The sequence below is a fragment of the Oncorhynchus nerka genome, linkage group LG6 (assembly GCF_034236695.1).
Source record: "Oncorhynchus nerka isolate Pitt River linkage group LG6, Oner_Uvic_2.0, whole genome shotgun sequence".
In the NCBI taxonomy this organism is placed as follows: Eukaryota; Metazoa; Chordata; class Actinopteri; order Salmoniformes; family Salmonidae; genus Oncorhynchus; species Oncorhynchus nerka.
Window position 1 is genome coordinate 33233907 of NC_088401.1, and position 24670 is coordinate 33258576.

General features: G+C 41.4%; 2 protein-coding genes across 3 annotated transcripts in view; one reads left to right on the forward strand and one right to left on the reverse strand.

Moving 5' to 3' along the window:
• Window positions 1-2934, forward strand: part of LOC115130381 (collectin-12-like) — a 68789-nt gene extending 65855 nt beyond the window's left edge. For both annotated transcript variants that reach the window (XM_029661471.2, XM_065019529.1), the window contains one exon: window positions 1-2934. In XM_029661471.2, coding sequence (XP_029517331.2) covers window positions 1-91 — 91 coding nt within the window. In that variant the 3' untranslated portion in view covers window positions 92-2934.
• On the reverse strand, window positions 2925-24248 carry LOC115130382 (very-long-chain (3R)-3-hydroxyacyl-CoA dehydratase 1). Its single transcript, XM_029661472.2, has 7 exons — window positions 24030-24248; window positions 14393-14510; window positions 13974-13992; window positions 13789-13877; window positions 13404-13525; window positions 5091-5269; window positions 2925-4690 (listed from the first exon to the last, which is right to left on the reverse strand). The coding sequence occupies exons 1-7, from the start codon at window positions 24146-24148 to the stop codon at window positions 4608-4610; spliced, it is 729 nt and encodes a 242-aa protein (XP_029517332.1). The 5' UTR covers window positions 24149-24248; the 3' UTR covers window positions 2925-4607.
• Window positions 24249-24670: the final 422 nt, after the last annotated feature.

Genomic DNA, 24670 nt, shown 5'->3' on the forward strand with positions numbered 1-24670 from the left:
CAAAAACTCCAGGATTATAGCACCCTCTGTGGAAGAAGAAGAAACAGAGGAGGCATGGTTGAGTCAGAGGCGGTATGATGAGCATCATTAGGCCCCGCCCACAAGTGACACTAGCCATCTGACACCCTATGCATGGACATGCTATGTGGAGAGATACGAGGGACAAGCTTCACAAGCCTGAATCGAGACTGTGGCTGCATTCACTGAGATTTCCCCCACTGGTAGCCAGATTCAGCTCTCCTCCAAAGTGAATCCAAACCACTACTTCCAGAATTTGCATTCCAGCAACATGACAATCAAGTGTTGAGGGGAAGATCAATAGTTTTTTTTTTTTTTTTTAATAATCACCAAAGTAATTGACTCATATAGATTTGTCTCATTTAATTGTTTTTAAATGCTGTTTTTTTTGTGTGACGTTAAGTCCATTTATAACTGATTATCTGAATGTATATTTTCATATTGCGGTTTTTCAATGTAGACCATTATTTTACGGCGCCAATGGGACTCACCACAGTGTCTTTCACAGTTGATCGTCTAGTTCCTTCATAATTATGTGAGGTGCGAAATGATGCGCAAAATAAACCAAAGAAATGTCGCCGATATGTCCTTTCTCAAACATCAAGAACTGTCTAGCTATATATAAGTATGTTATTATACACATTCATCGAAATAAATGAAGTATTTACACATAATAACAGTCGGAAAGTCTGCTTGGTTATGAAGTCAAGACTGCACAAGTTTACATGTTAGTATTTCTATATGTATGGTACTGTATATTTGCGTATGGGGCCTGTATGGTGTATGAGTTTGTACTTTCCACAATATAACAAGTGACTATGGTCATGTTCCAGGCTGGTTTCAATGCAGTGGTTGCAATGGTTGCACGCCACATCATCCTGTCCCTCTGGGATATCGCAGGGATATCTGCGGGCAAAAATGCTTGATTTTGCTGCGGCAATTCTGACATTTTGCATGCCAATATGAAATGAGTTTGTCCGCTAATGTGTCACTAAAATGCGGGGACGAGGGAAAAAGGTTGTTGAGATGTGGCTTGATTGGACCATATTGTGCGGTAAATGTACGGTGATTGGTTGAAATTGAATCCAATTTATGTGCTGCGATGATGGGTCGGTTTTAGTTTTATGTGATAATATTGCAATGATTTTACTGTTTTATGCGGAAATAGTGCAGTGACTTGTCAAATTTGCAAGTATGCGGGGAATTGTTGACGTTTCAAAAAGATGTGCAATGAGCAGAATCCTGGAGGGAGCGAGGGACTAATAATCGACAGTGCAGCCGGGCATCAGATTACTATACCATTTGATGTGTGCAGCTGTTTTGATAAACAACTTTCCAGGCGTTGTGTGGCATCGGAAATGTAGTCAGCCTGGAACGCTGCCTCTGGCTCATACCTAACAATATCTAATTTAAAGTAAATTTTTCTGCACAAATGGAATTCATGTTCCCTGGTTTTGATAGTCACTTTTTAGCCAGTAATTCTGAAAGTAATGCTCACGAGCCAAAAAAATTGCGAGCCAAAAAATATTGCGTACCATGTCACACGTGCAGATATTAACGCCACATCATTGCTCTCACTCGCTGTACTATGTGTGCATCTTGCTAGCTGTCACTCAAATGGCGAGGGACTGAAGCTCATTGGCTCATAGAACTCGAATTGCTAGGGGGCTGGCCCTAGAAAATGTAGGGAGAACGGCTTCTAGAAAAACAGTTGCATTCAAACTAGATATTTTGTGGCTAATTGAGGCAAGACAGTAATTCTTATCATAGATTATACATGTAGGAACTACACATTGACTCATCCAGCCCAAAGCGGGAGGTGGGTGGGCCTGGGAGGGCATAGGCCCAGCCACTGGGGAGCAAGGCCCAACCACTGGGGAGCCAGGCTCAGCCAATCAGAATGAGTTTTTCCCCACAAAAGGCCTTTGTTACAGACAGAAATATGCCTCTGCAACCCCTCCCGTCGTCCCGTCCCCGACGTTCCCGCAGGTGAAGAAGCCACACGTGGAGGTCCTGGGATGGTCTGTGGTTGTGAGGCCGATTGGACGTACTGCCAAATTCTCTAAAACAACATTGGAGGCAGTTTGTAGTGGAGAAATTAACATTATATTATCTGGCAGCAGCTCTGGTGGACATTCCTGTAGTCAGCATGCCAATTACACGCTCTCTCAAAACTTGAGACATCTGTGACATTGTCTTGTGTGACTAAACTGCACATTTTAGAGGGGTCTTTTATTGTTCCCAGCACAAGGTGCACCTGTGTAATGATCATGCTGTTCAATCAGCTTTTTGATATGCCACACCTGCCAGGTGGATGGATTATCTTGGAGAAATGCTCACTAACAGGGATGTAAACATATTTGTGTACACAATTTGAGAGAAATAAGCTTTTTGTGTGTATGAAAAATGTCTGGGATCTTTTATTTCAGCTCATGAAACATGGGACCAACACTTTACCTGTTGCGTTTATATTTTTGTTAAGTATACTTAGGGCTCTATTCAAACCGCATCGCGGATGTTCAGCTTTTCAGCATGATTGAAATTTAAAGGCAACTGCATTAGCGGAGACCGCATTCACGGTAAACACTGCATATGTCGGCTCAATTGGACATTACCTTTAAATTTCTACATGTCGCGGAATCTGTAAAGCTATATCATATGATGTGGCGGTTGAACACCTATCCAGATGCTGCGATTTCTGGCAGTGTAATATAGTCAGGCAAGAACACAGCACGTCTCTCCCCTGCTGGAGATCTTGCCAGAGGTCTCATTTGCCTTTATGGTGCTAGGAAGTTGATTCCATCCTTGGATCCACGTTTTTGTACTTACAGTACTTATAAGATACTGTACTGCATATCTTCACATGTACTGTACATTTGTGGCTGGAAAAAATAATAATTGTCCAGTGATTTTTGACATTGAGTTTTATTGTTTTTTTCTTTCTTGTCTAACCCTGATTCATAGCATTATGTCAATTCATTCAGTACACTGTAGCACGGGGCTCGATATCACAGTGCATATAATTAGAGAAACACTTCCAAGTCGTACATCTTCTCCCCAAAACATTTCACATTCTGTTTTTCCGTTCCTATCTCCATCCCTATTCCAGTTTCTCCTTCAGCTGCACAGAAGTTTGAAACGATCTGACACAGTAGCACCTTTTTAGTAGAGGGAATCTAACACTAACTACCAGTACAATACCAACCAGGACAATGGGATCCCGAACATAGATTTTTAAGCATAAAGAACAAAACAGTGACTAACTGAAGACTGTGAGAGCTCAGAAATCATTCCTCTCTTATCTTCTGTCTTCTAAGTTGGCTTGAACTTTTAAAAAAAACAAAGAGCTTTTCTGTAAAGTTGTAACCTTTGTTTAAGATGCACACTTGTAAATACATTTGACTGAGCTCTTGGTAAACATTAAAGCAACATGGAGAGAACAACAAGTTAACAAGTTTGAGCAGTCTCAGCTACACCGAACGTACCAATAACATTCAGTACAAGTGTATTACTGCCTTACAAACCATATAATATTGCCAACCAGGTGATATGTGAATAAATTAAGTCATTCTTCAAATGATCCGATCTGTGCATAAAATAGCCTACTAATGTTGCTGTTTCACATTGTTTACAAATAAAGTACAACACACATAAACCAAGGAAGCAGCATATTGCGCAAATGTCTGTTTATTGTCGAGGTATAATACGTCTATGCATAATTGTTTCTCATTTTTTTTAAGCTTCTGTCTAGTCATTGTTGCCACACGCTATTTACGTATAAAATCACTGTGGTGGAAAACGCTTATAAATTTCTACAAAAATAAATAGCCGATTGAAAAAAAAAAAAAACTGCTCAGGGGACTCAACTATCATCTCTCCTCCTCCATCCTTCCATATCACCATTTCCAGGTTCCCTTGAACTTCTACTATCTTGCACTGAAGATGGGTGCAGTATGTGTCTGCTGTGTGGTTGACTCAATGCACAGCAGGCGCCTTCCAGTATTTTGTTTTTTTAGCAGGTGTAGAAGGTAATCAGTGCAGTATTATGCTATCAGGTTGCAGGGTTTCAGTGCAGTATGCTGTGGCCACACTGGCTGATGGATTCAATGCGTTCTCTTTCTGGGGATCTAGATATCTAAACCTGGACAGTGAAGACAGTGGCAGCAGTACATTCCAGTTTTGCGATGATAATGATTCCGGGCTAGAGATTATATTTATTCATTCGTTCCACAATGATGACTATTCCAGTTCTGTAATGATTCCTCTCGTTGATTGATGAGTTTGGTGATGACTGATTCAGTGACGATTCTGATGACTGTTATTCCTGTTGGGTTATGATTTCTCTTGCAGCACTGTATTTAGTCCAGTTGGGTTATTGTGGTGACTGTGATGTTTCATTCTTTTTCCGTGATTATATTATAACGTGGCTATTCCGGCGATGTTAGTATTCGTCCGACTCTCCCGGTCCATTTTGTTGCATGTGGAGTGCGGTGGAGCGCGGTACCAAAGGTGAATGGATGTGGCGGCAGGGGAGCTGTGCTGACTCGCTGTCCCAAAACGAACGCCAGCTGCTGGACTGTGAGGCGGTTCTACTCATCCTTCTCTACTATGATCTCCCCAAGAAGCACCTTTCTCCTCTGACGGAGCATGTGGAAGTAGAGCTGTGGGAACACTAGGAGAGAGAGAGAGAGAGAGAGAGACGAGGGGAGAGGAGAGAAGAGAGCGAGAGCTATTTACCCACCAATCTAAACACTTATGCAGTCCAGATCAATATTTGAACAAAGAGCCTTCAGGGAAGTTCTCAGGGCTGGGATAGAGGTGAGTATTGGGTCTAGATCTAGTATCCAACTAGCCATAAAAGACAGAAATGCACTTGAACCTCATTTTTGTTAGATCAAACACTAGGCCCAACTAATTATTCAAAACATCCCGAAACAATTCCAAATGAACAACAGCGGTCACAACCTACTGAACAATTCTGCTGGTCAAAACAAGAGACAGCGAAGACCCATGAGTAACTGACGTCCGCCTGTCGGCTGAACACACAAACACGTTGTACGTAGGCTGCTTACATGGGATATAGGAGAGCATGACGATAACGAGGAAGTAGTAGTAGTCAAAGGAGACGTTATACTTGTTGGGGAGCCTCATGGACAACATCCCGGTTTTGCGAACATATGGCAGAGCAGTGTAAATGGTCAGGAGTTCTCCGGCCACTCCGAGAGGGTACATGATGATAAACATGTTGTATCTGACAGGGAGAGGAGAGTCATTATTAACGCACATAGAGGCATGCACACACAGGTATGTACACACATAAAACACTATTTAGCTCAGGGGCCGTGCAGCAAAGAACAACTAAAAAACACAAATACACACTGTTGGATTACTGCACTGCAAAATGAAGAATTAGGCCACTAATTGGCTGATTACCAAAGTGACAGCTGACATGTTTTTATTATCTAAACACAGTGGTTCCCAACCTTTTTCGGGTCCCTGTACCACCAATTGAATTTTGCTCTGCTCGTTTTACCCCTGAAGTACACTCTCGTGTACATTTGACCAGTAAGCCTATGCTCTCATGAGTTTCATAAGTCTTCTCCCCAGGGGTTCTAGTATCCCTGGTTGGGAACCACTTGTCTTAACACACCGACACCAGAACAACATTAGACATGGTGCTGTCTCACTCGCTATAGGCTATTCGTCACCTTACACTATAAAACATTTATTGTAATTTTTACAATAAATGACTGGCAGCAAAGTAGCCAGTAGGTTACTGTAAATGTACAGTAAATTACTGGTAGCACAGAAGCCAGTAAATTACTATAGACTTACCTGACATTTACTGTAACCACATTTAAAGCATATTACCTGACTACAGCAACATGCTGTATTTCTAGAATTTAAAGTGCATTAATGGAAGCACAGTGGTTAGTCAACTGTTGCAAATTTACAGTGCAGGTATCTTGTGCCAATGACGGGCAGTATTCCTGTTACATGTATTTTATATAGGTATTTCAATACTCTCATTACCCATTTTGTAATTTGTATTTCACTGGCCTGAACTATAATTCATGCAGCCTATTTTTGTTAAAGTTTCATTAGAATACATGGATTTTGTATTTTCTAATACAAATATATATACTTGCAAGTAGCCCGTTTAACTACAAAATTGTCAGTAATGGTAACATACATGTTTTACTTACTATGACTGTGGTATATTCTTGTTTAATATGTTAATGAGCCGGAGATTATTTTCACCACCCACAACATTTTTCCACAATTCACAGTTTGCTGCTGTATATATACAGAAAAGCATGTAATACAGTACTTTACTGTAAAATGGTGTTGTAATTTGACAATCGTGTAGCATAATGCTATTTAGCCCCCATAATGTATTGCTCATTACAGTACTGTACTATAGAATTATAGTAGCTAATTGTTAAAGTTTTTCTTAAAATTTTCAGCAATTTGTTACAGTGTATCTTTATGCAATGTCAACTATGGAGGTGTCCCAAATGGCTCCCTATTCCCTATATAGTGCATTACTCAGGGCCCATATACGGCTCTAGGAATAGTGTGTAATTTGGAATGTCCCCAAAGGATCAGCTCCATTAATGATTTTCAAAGTGTTTTAACATTATTGTATTTCTGCACATCATGAACACTTATTTAAAAATTCTGCACATCATGAGAAAATACCGGTATTAAAACACTGTGGCGCTGTTTCCCGGACACAGATTAAGCCTAGTCCCGGATTTAAAAGCACTTTCAATGGAGATGTTTAAAGTCCCAGTGCAGTTGGAAAAGTTATTTCCACACCATGAGGTTGGAATAATACTGTGAAATTGTGAATACATTTTGGTCTAAGAGCTGTTTGAAAAGACTGCCTGACATTTCTGTTTGTTTTGGAGGGATGGAATTGTCACCAAGCGGCAAATTAGTTAGGCCAATAAGAAAGAGAGTTCCAACCCTCTCTGCCAATAACAGCTAGTGTTCTGTTTTCCCCTCCTCACCAGGCCACTCCCAGACAGTCCTAACAAAATTGTTGCTTGTGAAATTACTCTTCGCCAAGAAGCTATTCTTGACCATTTTAATTGAAAACAAATCACAGTAAGGTACTTAATTGTTACCCAGAAATGATTGGATATTGAGATAAAAACGGCTGCATTGGTTAATAATAATCAACCCAGAAATATTTATTTTTATAACACCACTCTATTCAATTCCAAAAGGGTACAAAAATGTAGAGACAAACAAACCAGTCGGTTATCAATGGAGAGGGATCTATATATGTGGAGACGGCGGTGCGTAAGAACTCTGAATTTACTCAAGATCGTGGCGGCGGCACTGGGGAGTGTCTTCGGAGGATGTGAGAGAAATGTTGGGCGAGCATTCCATGCCCAAAACAGATGGTCTTAAAAACAGGAGCAGCTGAATATGAGCCCCCCCCCCCCCCCTCCCTGTGTGGGCCTGGCTGCTTCTCTCCCTGTGTAAATGAACCCCTTAGAACACTCGGAGGGGAATGGGGAAAGGGAGGAGGACAAGAGAGGGGGAGAACGGGGGCTATACTAACTGATCAAGACAAGGGAAGCAAACCTGCAAACCCAAGAGACCTGTCGCACATGTAAAAGAAAAATATTGAATGAACCATACTGCGGTCACAGGAACAAGACCTGACTTGCTGAAGTCGCTCAAAAAGTAGGAGTCTCATTGTCACCCCAATTCATAGCCACTACACAGCCAATAAACGGTGTCTGTCTCGAATCGGATTTTTAGACATTGATATTTTGAACGGAAAGAAGCGCGCTCTTAGCAATAGGATCCCAGAACTATGGGTCGGTCGGATTGCTCCCCACTTGTGTAGTCGGCATTCTTCACCAGTGCTCACATTTCATATGAGGGCCCTCAGATATGCGAGGCTGACAGTTACACATCACTACTGCTCCTGATAGGCCCACGTTATGTCACCAGTCTGCTGACAGCGGCAGTAAATAGAGGTTTTTTATGAGTGTCGTGTATAATGACAGACATGAGAAATTGGCATTTTTACTACAGCACTGCTTAGCTGTTGGACTGGGGTCTAACACAGACACCTGACCCCGTCACCATCAGCTGGTACCATGTGTTAAAGTACACACATTAAAATAGTACCAGATTGGGTTTTTTTGGCTTCCATTGCGGAATCGTCTTTAGTACTATATATATAAAAATACATTTTAAAAAATTGGGGGGGGGGAGATTCAATAAAAACTCATAATGTTTTAAATGGAACCTGTAAGGTGCTATAAATAACCCTAAGGTTCTATAAAGAAACATGAAAAAAGCTTCTATATAGCAACTAAAAAAAAAGGGTTCCACTATGGTAACAACCCTTTTTGGGGCTATATACAGTAGAATCCTTTTTTTAATGGCTCTTTATAGGAGAATGTTCATACTAAATAACCTTTCAATCGTAAAATTCCATGTGTTGTTATTTTGTTAACTGACAAGTTGAATCAAGAAGCTACCTTTGGAACAGCCGGTGGGGGGGGGGTCCATGAGAAAAGAATTGACAACCTCTGACTGATTTAGTCAACCATTCTTAATTGACACAAGGCCATACATGAGTCGTTCACAAAACTCTAGCCATAGTGATATACACTAGCCATAGTGATATATAATGTTTAATTACATAACACAACACATTACATTAGATCAACTGGTATGAAACTCTCACTCACGGTAGCACAAAAAGAGCTGTGAGCTGCCTCCGCTACATTTGAATTATCACTAAAAGAGCAAAGAATCATTTTGTGCACTGTAAAGAACCATTGAAAGGCTTAAAAGGGTTACGTTATGTCATTATGTTCCACATAGAACCATCACCCTTACCAAATAACCCAACATTTTTTGTGTGAAGTTGTTTCTGTATGTCAGACTGTGAAGTGCAGATCCGGGTTCAAATACTACACGTAACAAAAATATAAACGCAACATGTAAAGTGTTGGTCCCATGTTTCATGAGCTGAAATAAAAGATCTCAGAAATTTTCCAACCGCACAAAAATATTATTTCTCTCAACTCCTGTGCAGAAATTCATTTACATCCCTGTAAGTGAGCATTTCTCCTTTGCCAAGATAATCCATCCACCTGACAGGTGTGGCATATCAAAAAGCCGAATAAACAGCATGGTCATTACACAGGTGCACCTTGTGCTGGGGACAATAAAAGGCTACTCTAAAATGTGCAGTTTTGACACATAACACAATGCCACAGATGTCTCATGTTTTGAGGGAGCAATTGTCATGCTGACTCCAGGAATGTCCACCAGAGCGGTTGCTATAAAACATTGTTTTAGAGAATTTGGCAGTACGTCTAACCAGCTTCACAACCGCAGACCATGTGTATGGCGTCGTGTGGGCGAGCGGTTTTTGTTCAGTATATTTGAAATCATTCAAATTATGGGAGCATTTTCGCTAGACTGCTTCAAGAGTCAGATGTGCGGGCTTTTCAGTTTTGGGACAATTCCATTGGTCCATTATAGTCAAGCAAGCTTAATCAAGTGGTAAGGGATCACTGTCGCTTTCCAACCAAGGTGAATGAATTGAGGAGCAAACTGAAGTATAGAGAAGATTCAGCAACTCTCGAATGACAATGGAATTAAATAAAAAAGCTTTTTTAGTGTTAAAAGTAGAACCAAAGCGTTTCGGCTTTTGGCCATCTTCAGGGTTTTTACACAAGTTGATGAAGCTTACATGAAGCTTTTAAACCTCAAGCGAAATCACAGATAAAGTATTTTAATTGATTTGAAATAGCATTTGAACCCAGGTTTGGTGAAGTGTATGTGAGACTCAAAACTAGTGGTGCTACTGGCCACATAAGCTGTGAGCCGACATCAAAGAGGCGTGAATTAATGTTGAAAGTATGAGACAAAAGATTACAACATCCTTATGTCATTCACACCTGGAAAGACAATAACACTTTGACTTACAATTGGAGGAGTTGAATATGAGGAGTTATACATTGGTTGGGCCTAATCCTTGATGCTGATTGGTTAAAACCGTATTCCAGCCGGTGTCTATTCCACAAATTACCACCGGCTAAAGCTATGACGTTGAAATGTGTATTTACTGTTCCATCTCAGTGAGCAATCCACTGTCTCATCAGCCCAGAAAGGCAATTTAGAAACTTGATCTCCCACTGTAAAAAAACATCTAGACATTATCTCCCCTTGCTTTCGGCTCACATTTGGTTTTCCACAACAGAGATTTGAATAAACCTTGCTGTCTGCAGTGTTGCCAACTTAGCGACTTTGCCACTATATTTAGCGAGAATTCAGCGACTAGCGACAAATCTAGCGACTTTTTCTGGTGTTATTGGAGACTTTTGTAGACTCTGGCGTGAAAGCTCATATCGTTCTTACTCTTCTCAAAGAGCAGTGGGTGCTGCCGTGGGCCCCACCCCCGTCCCAAAGCACTCACAGGCGGTCCAGTCCTCGCGCAGCAGTCCCTCCCAGCTGCAGTCAGAGCAGGAGATGTTCTCCTCTCCGTGTCCAGACTGCAAATGAATCGCGGGATGCCGCCGCTGGCTGTTAACGCCCTGGCTTACATTCAAAAAATTTTTTTAACCTGAATTAGGGCCAGACTAGTTACCATAATTTTCTCACATCCATTGATAGCTTTTCTATGGTCTCTTTTTGGTCCATTAAGATTGTATACCAAAAAATGTAAAAAATGTTATGGTTAAAAATGTTCATGTTTTACTGTGACTCGTTGTAGGCTCCTAAGTGGACCATAAGGTTAAAAACCAAACCAAATTAAGAACTAAAATAAAATATATAAAAAATTAAAAATGAAGTAACTCTGCCAGAGTGTCTCTTTTGGGTCACTTTTGCCAGTCCCAAGCCCGGATAAAGGAGGAGAGTTGGAATTGTGACATTAAAAAAACAAGAATCAACAGAAGAAAGTTCCTTTGTAGTTCTTAACATATTTAGGGTGTTTTTTACTCACTTTTTGTCTCTCCCACGACATTATTCCTCTCTCCTACAGCGTCCATCATAATTACATGCACATGCCCAATTATGCAAATTAGGTAATGACGTAATTTATCAACTTTTAGGACAACCAATAGCTACTTTCCTTACTGAGGAGTTGGCAACACTGGCTGTCTGTCTCTCTGACATTTGCAACATCATTTCAATATTGAAATTCGATCTCCACTGTCCTATTGAGGATTAACAGGTCAGGACGAGATATATTTTCTCAGCCCGTCGAAATCATGAATCATAATTTTTATGGATATATATAAAGAAATGTCAATAGACAAACAGGTCACATGAAACGAAACGCAGCTGGTTTGCCATCGTTCTAGCTTCAGTTTGAAGTGATTGTGTTAGCGGTGTAGTTGCCTAACTCCTCTGAACAGTGACGAGAGCAAGTATTCTATGCCATTCAAAATCGCACATCATTGCCCTTTGTCATGGATGTAACCAAATAAAATGTCAAGAGAAAACAGCTTAAACAAACAAATGCAGCTCCTTTGCTGTTATTCTGGCTGCACTGTTGATGCGACTTTGTTAGCCGTAGTTGGCTCGCTAACAAGCAAGGGATATAAACATGATGTCAGCCAACATGGCAATGGCACATTTAAAAAGAACGACTGGGTTGCATCCATAGAAATAGAAATAAAAGACTGCACTTCTGGATCGCATGTCTGGCAACCTAGCCGCCGGCCAGCTTGGGTAGCAACTCTAGATTTGAGTTGGGACTTTATCTCGTGGAAGGATTAAATAGTATAAATTAATTAATCAGAATAAAGTTGAATGAAAATATGGCAGTCATTATTAGAATATGTTGATAACCCGTTGTATAAAAGTGATCATGCCCACAAAGCCGGTGTTTGGAGGATATATTGGCACAGTTTGCCGGCACTCGACTTCATCTTGGGCCTAACAACACCCGTGCCAATATATCCTCCAAACACCAGCTTCTTGGGCATTATCACTTAAATACATTACACCCTGCCCCTTCATGATATTGAGGATAAGGTCACTCTTCTCTTGACCAGGACCCCAAAGTACCAAGCGTCTCAGAGTAGGAGTGCTGATATAGGATCAGCTCCCCTCTGTCCATGTGCCCTGCAAAAGTATTTATCCCCCTTGGCGTTTTTGCTATTTTGTTGCATTACAACCTGTAATTTAAATGGATTTTTATGTGGATTTCATGTAATGGACATACAATTGTGCAAATTGGTGAAGTGAAATGAAAAGAATACCTTGTTAAAAAAAAAATCTAAAAAATTAAATAAATAAATAAAGTCCACCTGTGTGCAATCTAAGTGTCAGATGATCTGTCACATGATCTCAGTATTTATACACCTGTTCTGAAAGGCCCCATAGTCTGCAACACCACTAAGCAAGGGGTACCACCAAGCAAGTGGCACCATGAAGACCAAGGAGCTCTCCAAACAAGTCAGGGACAAAGTTATGGAGAATTACAGATCAGGGTTGGGTTATAAAAAAATATTCAAAACTTTGAACATCCCACGGAGCACCATTAAATCCATTATAATAAAATGGAAAGAATATGGCACCACAATAAACCTGCCAAGAGAGGGCCGCCCACCAAAACTCATGGACCAGGCAAGAAGGGCATTAATCAGAGAGGCAACAAAGAGACCAAAGAACCTTGAAGGAGCTGCAAAGCTCCACAGCGGAGATTGGAGTATCTGTCCATAGGACCACTTTAAGCCATACGCTCCACAGTGCTGGGCTTTACGGAAGAGTGGCCATAAAAAAAGCCATTGCTTAAAGAAAAAAATCTTACGCATTGTGAAAACTCATCCTTAATGAGCATAGATTGATAGTTGATACATATGGCCCCGGAATAAATCCGAATCCCTGCACTGATAGTGTCACCACTTTTTCTCCAATCTCTGATCTGTATGCTTATCAATGCCTGATCACCTCCCATGTAATCCATCGATTACCCATAGCCCATAAATCAAAGTGATAATGCCAGAGTACTAAGCGTTAGCGATTACGTCAACCAACGTCCATAGAGAATGGCTAACAAGGTGCTAATCAATAAACAACACACTCATGCTGATCACATGCTGTATGGTTATGAGCCAGGAGATACCTTCCCCAGGCTACTACTGTATTCCCTGTGACATCACAATACTGATGTGAAACCAGTCTGTCTGTAGTGGGAAGCATGCCACAGCAAACACCAATCAAACCAGACCAACATTCCAAGAACTGCGACAGCACCGGAAACCCTAGTGCTGGTCCAGGGCGTTTGCATGCGACTTGCTGACGCTGAGAACGCTCGTCATCAGCAAGGTGCACATAAACGCCCTGGACCAGAGCTACCCAAAACCCAGCCCTCCCATCCCCATCTCCACCTGGCCCATTTGATGAAGTATGGCAGGTGGTTGAGCAGATTGAATGTATAGAAGGAATATCTGGTAATCTCAGTAAACGTCCAAACGGCCAAGAAGAGGATTACACTTTCTTCATTCTGGATCTTCCAACAAAGAATGGGACAAAACAAGGAGGGAGAAGATAGTTAACACTTAAGGGGGTCCATGTTGACCGCCGGGGGGGGGGTCCCCTAGGTGCAGATCTATGATCAGCTTCCCGTCCCCCAATCCTAAACTTAACCATTATTGGGGAAAATGCTAAACTGATCCAAGATCAGTGTCTCTGGGAAACTTCACCTCACCCCAACTCCAAGGCCCCTTACTGTGGATGGTAAGACACCTCTTTGGTGATAAATGAGATAGTCACCTGTTTGATGCTGTTGGTGATGAACCACACCATGAAGATTCGTGAACATACTTGAACCCCAGTCACTATTACAGAGGTCCTCACGATTCCTATACGACGAGAACCATGGAAATCAACATTAACGTCAGAAGTAGGAGATCCGGTTATATTCACATTGTATGGTTGTTATTCAAGACCATACATACCGATTGCACAATGCACCACCTGAAAGACAACAAATAAGAATCAGTGACTCGTGGCCTTGGGTGGTCTAGCGGTCTAAGCCGCTGCCTCTGAAGTACATGTATGATATACCACTGCCAGCAAGGATTCAAATCCGGCCCACTGCACTTTTAGAACTCTATTTCTCTTTATCACATAACCAAACAAAATACTTTAAAAAACCGAATCAGGTGAATTCTTTCTTCTCACTTCTTAGTATTAACCAAGGATCTCAGTATCAAAGCTCAGCTTCAGAGTATTTCAAGCTCACATTAGAAGGATCTTGCCAATGATTTCAACGTTTAACTGCTTTATCATCTGTTTTCATGGAATACTTTGAGACGAGTGTGTGTTTGTGTGAGTGTGGCTACTAGTGAACTATGATGAAATTTCAGAAACTCACCTCAACTAGCGCAATGGTCTGGAAAAACTTGAGTGTCCTTGCTATACTTTTGTACAGACCCTTGTGTGTGCCTTTCTGGATGTAGAAGCGCATCATTGCCATAGCCAAAACCAGCCACCTGGAAAAGAGACAATATTTACAACATCTGAAAAACTGTATTTAGCATTAGAGTAGTAAGTGTACATGAGAAGGACAAAGATTACTTAATAGATACACTATATATGTAACGGATATGAAATGGCTAGCTAGTTAGCGGTGGTGCACGCTCATAGCGTTTCAATCGGTGACGTCACTCTCTTTGAGACCTTGAAGTAGTGGTTCCCCTTGCTCTGCAAGGGCCACGGCTTTTGTGTAGCGATGGGTAACGATGCTTCGTGGGTGACTGTTGTCTGTGTGCATAGGGTCCCTGGTTTGAGCCCGGGTATGGGCGAGGGGACGGACTAAAGTTATACTTTTACGTATATACAAAAGTATGTATATAAAATCGAGCACACAGCCATGCAATCTCCATAGACAAACATTGGTAGTAGAATGTCCTTACTAAAGAGCTCAGTGACATTCAATGTGGTACCATCATAGGATGTTACCTTTTCAACAAGTCAGTTTGTCACATTTCTTCCATGCTAAAGCTGCCCCGGTCAACTGTAAGTGCTGTTATTGTGAAGTGGAAACGTCTAGGAGAAACAACAGCTCAGCCGTGAAGTAGTAGGCCACACAAGCTCACAGAATGGGACCAGTGAGAGCTGAAGTGCCTAAAAAATGTTCTGTCCTCGGTTGCAACACTCACTTCCGCGGTCCAAACTGCCTCTGGAAGAAACGTCAACACAAGAACTGTTCGTCGGGAGCTTCATAAAATGGGTTTCTATGGCCGAGCAGCCTCACACAAGCCTAAGATCACCATGTGCAATGCCAAGCGTCGGTTGGAGTGGTGTAAAGTTTGCCACCAGTGGATTCTAAAGCTGTGGAAATGCACTCTCTGGAGTGATGAATCACGTTTTACCATCTGGCAGTCCTAATGCATAGTGCCAACTGTAAAGTTTGGTGGAGGAGGAATAATGGTCTGGGGCTGTTTTCATGGTAGATCCAGTGAAGGGACAATTCTGTGTTTCCAACTTTGCGTCAACAGTTTGGGGAAATACCATTTCCTGTATTAGTATGACAATGACCCCATGCACAAAGCAAGGTCCATACAGAAATTGTTTGTCAAGGTCGGTGTGGAAGAACTTGACTGACCTGGAACGCCGACTGCGAGCCAGACCTACTCGCCCAACATCCGTGCTCGACCTCACTAATGCTCTTGTGGCAGAATGGAAACAAGTCCCGGCAGCAATGTTCCAACATCTAGTGGAAAGCTTTCCCAGAAGAGTGGAGGCTGTTACAGCATATTAATGCCCATGACTTTGGATTGAGATGTTCACTGATGTAGTGTACCACTTTATAGTTACAGCTCAAAAGTTATTGGTTCAATCACTTTGTTTCCATAGTTAAGGTCAGGGTTTTTAGCTTTTTCGGTCTCAACTTTTATGACCTAACCTACTTGTGTGTGATTGTTGAGCTATGTAGTTTTCCAGTACTATTGTCAGGAAGTAGCATTGACACCAGCGAAACCTGTATGCCTCATCACCAACGATTCGTCCCAAATGGCACCATATTCCTCACATAGACCACTACTTCTGACCAGGGCTGTAGTCAAAAGTAATGCACTATGTAGTGAATAAGGTGCGATTTGGGACGCAAACACAGCGTCAGTTGGGGAGACAGCGAGGGCCAACTCCCTTCTACACGACATCTAAGGCCTTGTACACACTGCAGGCCTTAACACTCAAATCAGATTTGTGTGTGTTCAGACAACAGTCATCCTGGCTATGCTAGCTGTCATAGTAACAATGGGTGTGTGCGCAGTGGTGTAGGCTGATTGGTGGTGGTGCTCATACTTTCTATCCCTCAGAAGTTATGTAGCAAGCTAAGGTGACAACAATGCCTTCCATGGACGTGTCCCAGTTGCTTTGAATGTTCAAAAATCATAGTGTAAGAACACTTGAAAGTTGGATCATATCATTTGAGGCTTTAAAAAACGAGTCCTTTTTGGCTAGCAACAGCAGTCACTTAGCTAGCTAAGTAGCTGTTTCGCGTTCGAGCACATTTAGCTAGTTAGCTACCACATGTTCTTGTCAAACATTTCAAACCACTTGAGGGCAAATAAATCAGATTTGACCGTTTAGACGAGTCGCATGGTCAGGAATCACGAAGGGGGTTTGAAATGTGGCTTGAAATATCTGATTGCATGTGTTTTTTGGATGTTCAGACTGCAGGAAAAATAACAGATTTTAATTGGATATTATATATATATTTATTTTAGTCACTTCAAATTGCCAATGTGAACAAGACTTTATCTCTAGCCTGGTACTTCACAATAATCTATTTATACTGTACATCAGTCATTACAGCACAGCTATAAGCCAGACAGAATGTAAACACAGAATGCTTGGAAAAACACTTTTTTTGGTTACTACATGATTCCATATGTGTTATTTCATAGTGTTGATGTCTTCACTATTATTCTACAATGTAGAAATTAGTACAAATAAAGAAAAAGCCTGGAATGAGACGGTGTGTCCAAACTTTTGGCTGGTACTGTATATCTGAATAATGAATGAACATTTTTCAAGGAAATCACTGTACAATCTGGTGCAGACACCATTTATATCTACAATAAAGTATGTTTAATATGTAGAGCACTATACTAAATACAATGCGATCTTTATTGGTCTATTACAATCAGGATACAACACAAATATGTAAGTTTTTGCTGTCACAGTAATAAGACCAATAAGACCAACCTTGTGACCTTTCTGTATAATTATATTTGAATCAAAATACATATTTTAGTATTTACAGTGGGGCAAAAAAAGTATTTAGTCAGCCACCAATTGTGCTCCCACTTAAAAAGATGAGAGAGGCCTGTAATTCTCATCATAGGTACACTTCAACTATGACAGACACAATGAGGGAAAAAAATCCAGAAAATCACAGTGTAGGATTTTTTATGACTTTATTTGCAAATTATGGTGGAAAATAAGTATTTGGTCACCTACAAACAAGCAAGATTTCTGGCTCTCACAGACCTGTAACTTCTTCTTTAAGAGGCTCCTCTGTCCTCCACTCGTTACCTGTATTAATGGCACCTGTTTGAACTTGTTATCAGTATAAAAGACACCTGTCCACAACCTCAAACAGTCACACTCCAAACTCCACTATGGCCAAGACCAAAGAGCTGTCAAAGGACACCAGAAACAAAATTGTAGACCTGCACGAGGCTGGGAAGACTGAATCTGCAATAGGTAAGCAGATTGGTTTGAAGAAATCAACTGTGGGAGCAATTATTAGGAAATGGAAGACATACAAGACCACTGATAATCTCCCTCAATCTGGGGCTCCACGCAAGATCTCACCCCGTGGGGTCAAAATGATCACAAAAATCCCAGAACCACACAGGGGGGCCTAGTGAATGACCTGCAGAGAGCTGGGACCATCAGTAACACACTACGCCGCCAGGGACTCAAATCCTGCAGTGCCAGACGTGTCCCCCTGCTTAAGCCAGTACATGTCCAGGCCCGTCTGAAGTTTGCTAGAGAGCATTTGGATGATCCAGAAGAAGTTTGGGAGAATGTCATATGGTCAGATGAAACCAAAATATAACTTTTTGGTAAAAACTCAACTCGTCGTGTTTGGAGAACAAAGAATGCTGAGTTGCATCCAAACAACACCATACCTACTGTGAAGCATGGGGATGGAAACATCATGCTTTGGGGCTGTTTTTCTGCAAAGGGACCAGGACGACTGATCCGTCTAAAGGAAATAATGAATGGGGCTATGTATCGTGAGATTTTGAGTGAAAACTTCCTTCCATCAGCAAGGGCATTGAAGATGAAACTTGGCTGGGTCTTTCAGCCTGACAATGATTCCAAACATACCGCCCGGGCAACGAAGGAGTGGCTTCGTAAGAAGCATTTCAAGGTCCTGGAGTGGCCTAGCCAGTCTCCAGATCTCAACCCCATAGAAAATCTTTGGAGGAAGTTGAAAGTCCGTGTTGCCCAGCAACAGCCCCAAAACATCACTGCTCTAGAGGAGATCTGCATGGAGGAATGGGCCAAAATACCAGCAACAGTGTGTGAAAACCTTGTGAAGACTTACAGAAAACGTTTGACCTCTGTCATTGCCAACAAGGGGTATATAACAAAGTATTGAGATAAACTTTTGTTATTGACCAAATACTTATTTTCCATCATAATTTGCAAATAAATTCATTAAAAATCCTACAATGTGATTTTCTGGATTTTTTTTTCTTGTTTTCTCTGTCATAGTTTAAGTGTACTTATGATGAAAATTACAGGCCTCTTTCATCTTTTTAAGTGGGAGAACTTGCACAATTGGTGGCTGACTAAATACTTTTTTGCCCCACTGTATACTGAGCAAAAATATAAACGCAACATGTAAAGTGTTGGTCCCATGTTTCATCAGCTGAAATGAAAGATTGCAAAAATGTTCCACACAAACAAAAAGCTTGTTTCTCTCAAATTTCGTGCACAAATATGTTTATATTCTTGTTTGTGAAATTGTTTGTTTTGCCAAGATAATCCATCCACCTAACAGGTGTGGCATGTAAAATTAGCTGATCACTACACAGGTACACCTTGTGCTGCGAACAATAAAAGGCCTGTCTAAAATGTGCATTTTTGTCACACAACACAATGCCACAGATGTCTTAAGTTGAGGGAGCATGCAATTGGCATGCTGACTGCAGGAATATCCACCAGAGCTGTTGCCAGAGAATGTAATGTTAATTTCTCTACCATAAGCAGCCTGCAATGTCGTTATAGAGAATTTGGCAGAACGTCCAACTGGCCTCACAACCGCAGACCACATGTAACCAGGCCAGCCCAGGACCTCCACATCCGGCTTCTTCACCTGCGGGATCGTCTGAGATGAAACTGTGGGTTTGCACAACCGATTAATTTCTGCACAAACTGTCAGAAACTGTCTCAGGGAAGCTCACCAGGGTCCTGACCTGTCTGCAGTTTGGCGTCGTAACTGACTTGAGTGGACAAATGCTCACCTTTGAAATAGCCACTGGCATGCTGGAAAAGTGTGCTCTTCGCGGATTAGTCCCAGTGTCAACTGTACTAGGCAGTATGGCGTTGTGTGGTCAATTGTGGCAGTGGGGTTATGGTATGGGCAGGCATAAGCTACGGACAACGAACACAATTGCATTTTATCGATGGCAATTTGAGTGCTGTGAGATACCGTGACGACGAGATCCTGAGGCCCATTGTACTGCCATTAATCCGCTGCCATCACCTAATGTTTAAGCATGATAATGCACAGCCCCATGTTGTAAGGATCTGTACTGAAAATGTCCCAGTTCTTCCATGGCCTGCATACTCGCCAGTTATGTCACCCATTGAGCATGTTTGGGATGCTTTGGATCGACATGTATGACAGAGTGTTCCAGTTCCCGCCCAATATCCAGCCTCTTCGCACAGCCATTGAAGAGGAGTGGGACAACATTCCACAGGCCACAGTCAACAGCCTGATCAACTCTATGCGAAGGAGATGTGAAGCGCTGCATGAGACAAATGGTGGTCACACTAGATACTGACTGGTTTTCTGATCCACACTCCTACCTTTTTTTGAAGGTATCTGTGACCAACAGATGCATATCTGTATTGTCATTCATGTGAAATTCATAGATTAGGTCCCAATGAATGTATTTCAATTGACTGATTTTCTTATACAGTATGAACTGTAATTCAGTAAAATCTTTGAAATTGTTGCATGTTGCATATTTTTGTTCAATGTAATTGCGGGTCCATTTTGAGGACCATTTAAAGCTAATTATCCATAGCTTTAGTCATGGGTAACGATCAGGGTAAACAGAGGTGTGAGAGTTCTTGTACAGAACTTACACAGAAGACCAGGGGCTGTATGTATCATTTGTCTCAGAGTAGGAGTTCTGATCTAGGATCAGGTCCTCCCTGTCCATGTAATCTTTATTATTGGGATCTAAAGGGCAAAACTAATCCTAAATCAACACTCCTACTCTGAGACGCTTGATAAATACAGTCCCTTGTTGTGCTCTACAGAGGAAACAGTGCTCCCTTTACATTCACTAGTCTACTAGGTCAGCTGTGCGATGGATCTCTGTGAAGGTATGTTTCTGAAAGTGTCTAAGGGTCTCGGCATACAGTTGTTCTTTTCCTCTAAAATAGGTAACTTCACAACAACAAAAATGTTATAGGATCACAAACACACAGTATTAGCAATGATGGAGGCCAAATTACATCATTTCTTCAACCGTATCCATTATTCCACTAAAGGTTTTTGCAGACTGCACGTTGGATCCAGTCTTTTACGATTATCCGTCACACTGTGCGAGGTTACCAAATTAAAATCTTGATATCAACCAGGCCAGATTGCACAATTCGCTTAATTTCTGTCCACATTCTGCGACATTCTACGATTCCAGGTTACACGGAATCCAAACCGGCTGCGCGCGTGCGCTATCGTGCAAAAATGTATTTTGTCCCCCTAAACCAAACGTGATCACGACACACAGGTTAAAATATCAAAACAAACTCTGAACCAATGACATTAATTTGGGGACAGGTCGAAATGCATTTAACATGTATGGCAATTTAGCTAGTTAGCTTGCACTTGCTAGCTAATTTGTCCTATTTAGCTAGCTTGCTGTTGCTAGCTAATTTGTCCTGGGATTTAAACATTGAGTTGTTATTTTACCTGAAATGCACAAGGACCTCTACTCCGACAATTAATCCACACATAAAACGGCCAACCGAATCATTTCTAGTCATGTCTCCTCCTTCCAGGCTTTTTCATTTTTGAACTTATATGGTGTATCATCTAAACTTTTATTGTATTACCACGACAACTGGCAACAAATTTCGTCTTTCAATCACCCACGTGGGTATAACCAATGAGGAGATGGCACATGGGTACCTGCTTCTATAAACCAATGAGGAGATGGGAGAGGCAGGACTTGCAGCACGATCTGCGTCAGAAATAGGAATGACTTCTATTTTATCCCTTGGTAACGCAGACGCTCGTTGGCACGAGCGGTGTGGGTGCAATAATTGAATAACATGGATTTCTAAATGTATTTTGCGACACTCGCGCACGAGATGTGTCCGGTCTGGTCAGCATGTTAGGGTTTGGCTGGGGTAGGTCGTCATTGTAAATAATAATTTGTTCTTAACTGACTTTCCTAGTTAAATAAAAGGTCAAATATATATATATATATATAATAAAGAATTGGCTTGCGCATGTGCCAGCACCAGCACCACAAGCCTCACTCTCTGCACGAGAAGAGTTCAGAAAAATATATGCATTTTAGAAATGGTTTTCACATACAAACTTTACAAACTTTCACATACAAACTTTATATGTCCGAAATCGGAAGCAAATAAGCTTCCCCAAAATAACATGGTAGAACGTTTATTTTGTTTGCATTTATAAAAATCCTATCAGTAGCCTGATTTCAGATGTGTCATGTAGGCTAAACAAGTTTATTTGGGAAATCGTTATTCTTTCACAGCATCTAAATGTTTAAATCAAACAATTATATTAATCTGACTATTCACAATAATCGTATTGTGTGCATACTCAATGCCGGCCGTGTTCCTATTGGTCAGTCACCGAGATCGGCTTGTAACACTTGTCACACTAACGTAACACGATAAAAACAAACAAATTCTGACACTGACTGAACTTTGTCGCAGCCTAAGCACGTAGTCGTTCTTAAATCGGCAGACCTAGACCGTCATAATGAACGAGTGAAGATGTCCAACAATCGTTTACGACATAAGAATTTGCCCATGACGTGGACATTTCGTCTGGGATGGCAAAATTGGGGCATAAAAAGGCTAAAATTGCAGTCCGCAAGGGCCTCAAATTGAGATCACTATTTTTTTGTCACATTTTGACGTCCCTCATTTAGATCACTGAAAAACAGCTTGTGTAAGAACACAAGCTGTGAGGAGGGCATCTGCAGGAACCTGTAAATGTGTGTGACTGGTAATTGGTGGAGAGTGAGTGTTCATGAGTAAATGGGCTCATAGTAGGTTTAGTCCTAGGACATTACACGACGTCATCTAAATCCGACGAGGTGACAAGTAAATCTCCGCCGTTTATGTGACGTTTCAGAGTGTACCTTGAAGTTAAATCAAACTTTGTCAGGGATTAGTGAGACATACACTACTGCCACCGCCTGTTATAAAAGGGATGTGCTGTCTGTTAAACCAGATTGATCTGATACTTTTGTAGCTACTGCTGTAGCCTAGTGGCTACTGTTCAGTGTTTGAGCTCAGGTGCTAGGTCGATGGGTCAGGTGCTCAAGCTGTGCAACAAGTGTATTATCTGCTTGAAGACACAATCTGTTTGAAAAATCAACATAATTTAGGACCTACTGAACACAACCACTTCAGTTTATTACCTGAGAGTACATTACTATTGCATTGCAAATATATGATCTCTGTCTCAGCACAATAATTAGTGAGGGTTTATTTGATGCTAATTACATTAATAGGGTTTAGGACTTGCAAAAGGGTTCTGTTACTAACAGTTACTATCATATAAAGATGATTGGATAATATAGGTGTAGGTTAGTGCAATCATTTGGAGAGAAGGGACAAATGTACATTGATTCCAATAGTCACTATTTTAACAGCTCTTTGACTGTTTGAATCAACATTGGTATATGTTTACTCTGATCATATACAGGGGCTTATAACTACCTCAATGCGCATGTCTCTTGAACTAGGTAAATGAACCTAGTTTTCACACCTTCATGTAATACTAAAATACCCATTATGTGAGTAGCAGAGGATGGATGAATGGGAGCTACAGTACAATAAGTGTAAGTGGGGAAAACATGGCTCCAACAGCTCCATAAATGCGCATTTTACGCATATCTCCAAAAAGTGCCATTCTCAGTTCAAGTGACCCAGACCAATGAAAATGAACTTAAGACACTATCAACAGCTTAATAAATCATCGAAAACTTGACAACTATTAAATTAAGTTATTGTGTGTTCATTACAAGGACTATAGGAACAGTTAAATAATTGCGTCATCGCACCCGCGCGCTCTGTAGCGCATAAACTTGCAGTTAATAAAATCTGCTTATTGGGCATTTCACTCGCCCAAACCGAAGCTCCAGTGTCAGCGCGCTGTCTATACTTATCACTGCAACTGTCGAGGTACTGCTGGGCATGACGTTGACACAGTGTAATCGACCGTATTTGGAAAGGCTGAACCCGCGCCGGGGGCCGCACTTGTACCGCCGTTATTTTCATAAAAAATATCCACATATTGATTATTTGAGAATTGTCTACTTGGACACCCTCCCTATCAAGTCCTTTACATTTATTTTGCTCACTGTTCAAACTTCATGGGCGCTGTCTGTCACTAAATTCGGCAACAGAATGGGCACTTGCGCTGTCAGAGACACCGCGGACCTATAAACAGCCACACGCGCTTGCTCACAGCGCTCTGGTGCATAACGAAGTTTTAAGGGAGTGGCTACTTTATAATCAGCGATAGGGCAGAATAATTGACATACCCGGCCGTCATGGCGATGTTGTAAAATGTAAGCCATGCGACAGCGATGGCACTTTTCGTCCTCTTCTTGTTGTTGTTTTCCTTCTCTTCAACCGAGCCGTCCTCTTCCGTGGACGCCATGGTACGGGGGACAGAGTGGGAAAGTCAGAAACGCTGCGCAAGCGCGACTGGGACTGGGAGCAGCAGGGTCATGCATCCATGTATCCACGACACCCCTCTCGCGGGACTATTGCTTCACAAGTGCGTGTGGTGGCAAGTCCCTAAGGAAAGTCCCACTGTCAGATTAGTCATTCAATCAAACATTTGACCCATAGTGACACTACCAGTAGGCCTTCATTAGAACAATTTAACGTAACTGTAACTGTTCATTAGTTCTTGACTACATTCGTTTGAAATGGTAATTACATACATTTATTATTAAAAATAATAAATAGCCTGATGAACAGATTGATAACAATAAGTTTGATGTCATTCTAATCCTCTGTGCCATTAATTTTGTCCTTCTCAAATCTATAAATACCAATCAATTTAAATAGCTCCAACTTGTTTTAAGTGTGGATAAATAGATAGGCAATTGGGGCGTTCAACTTCAAAAAAAAAAATGTGTCCTTCAACATCACTAATCCAAATGATCTCCACTTT

Bases quoted from the DNA above. Each gene is read 5' to 3' on its own strand.
- LOC115130382 (XM_029661472.2), bottom strand. From the start codon at position 24,148: ATGGCGTCCACGGAAGAGGACGGCTCGGTTGAAGAGAAGGAAAACAAC. The intron at 14,511-24,029 runs GTATGTCAATTA...TCTCTTTTCCAG, and splicing joins AACATCGCCATGACGGCCGG to GTGGCTGGTTTTGGCTATGG. The intron at 5,270-13,403 runs GTGGAGATGGGG...TCTCCCTGTCAG, and splicing joins TACTTCATCAAATGGGCCAG to ATACAACATGTTTATCATCA.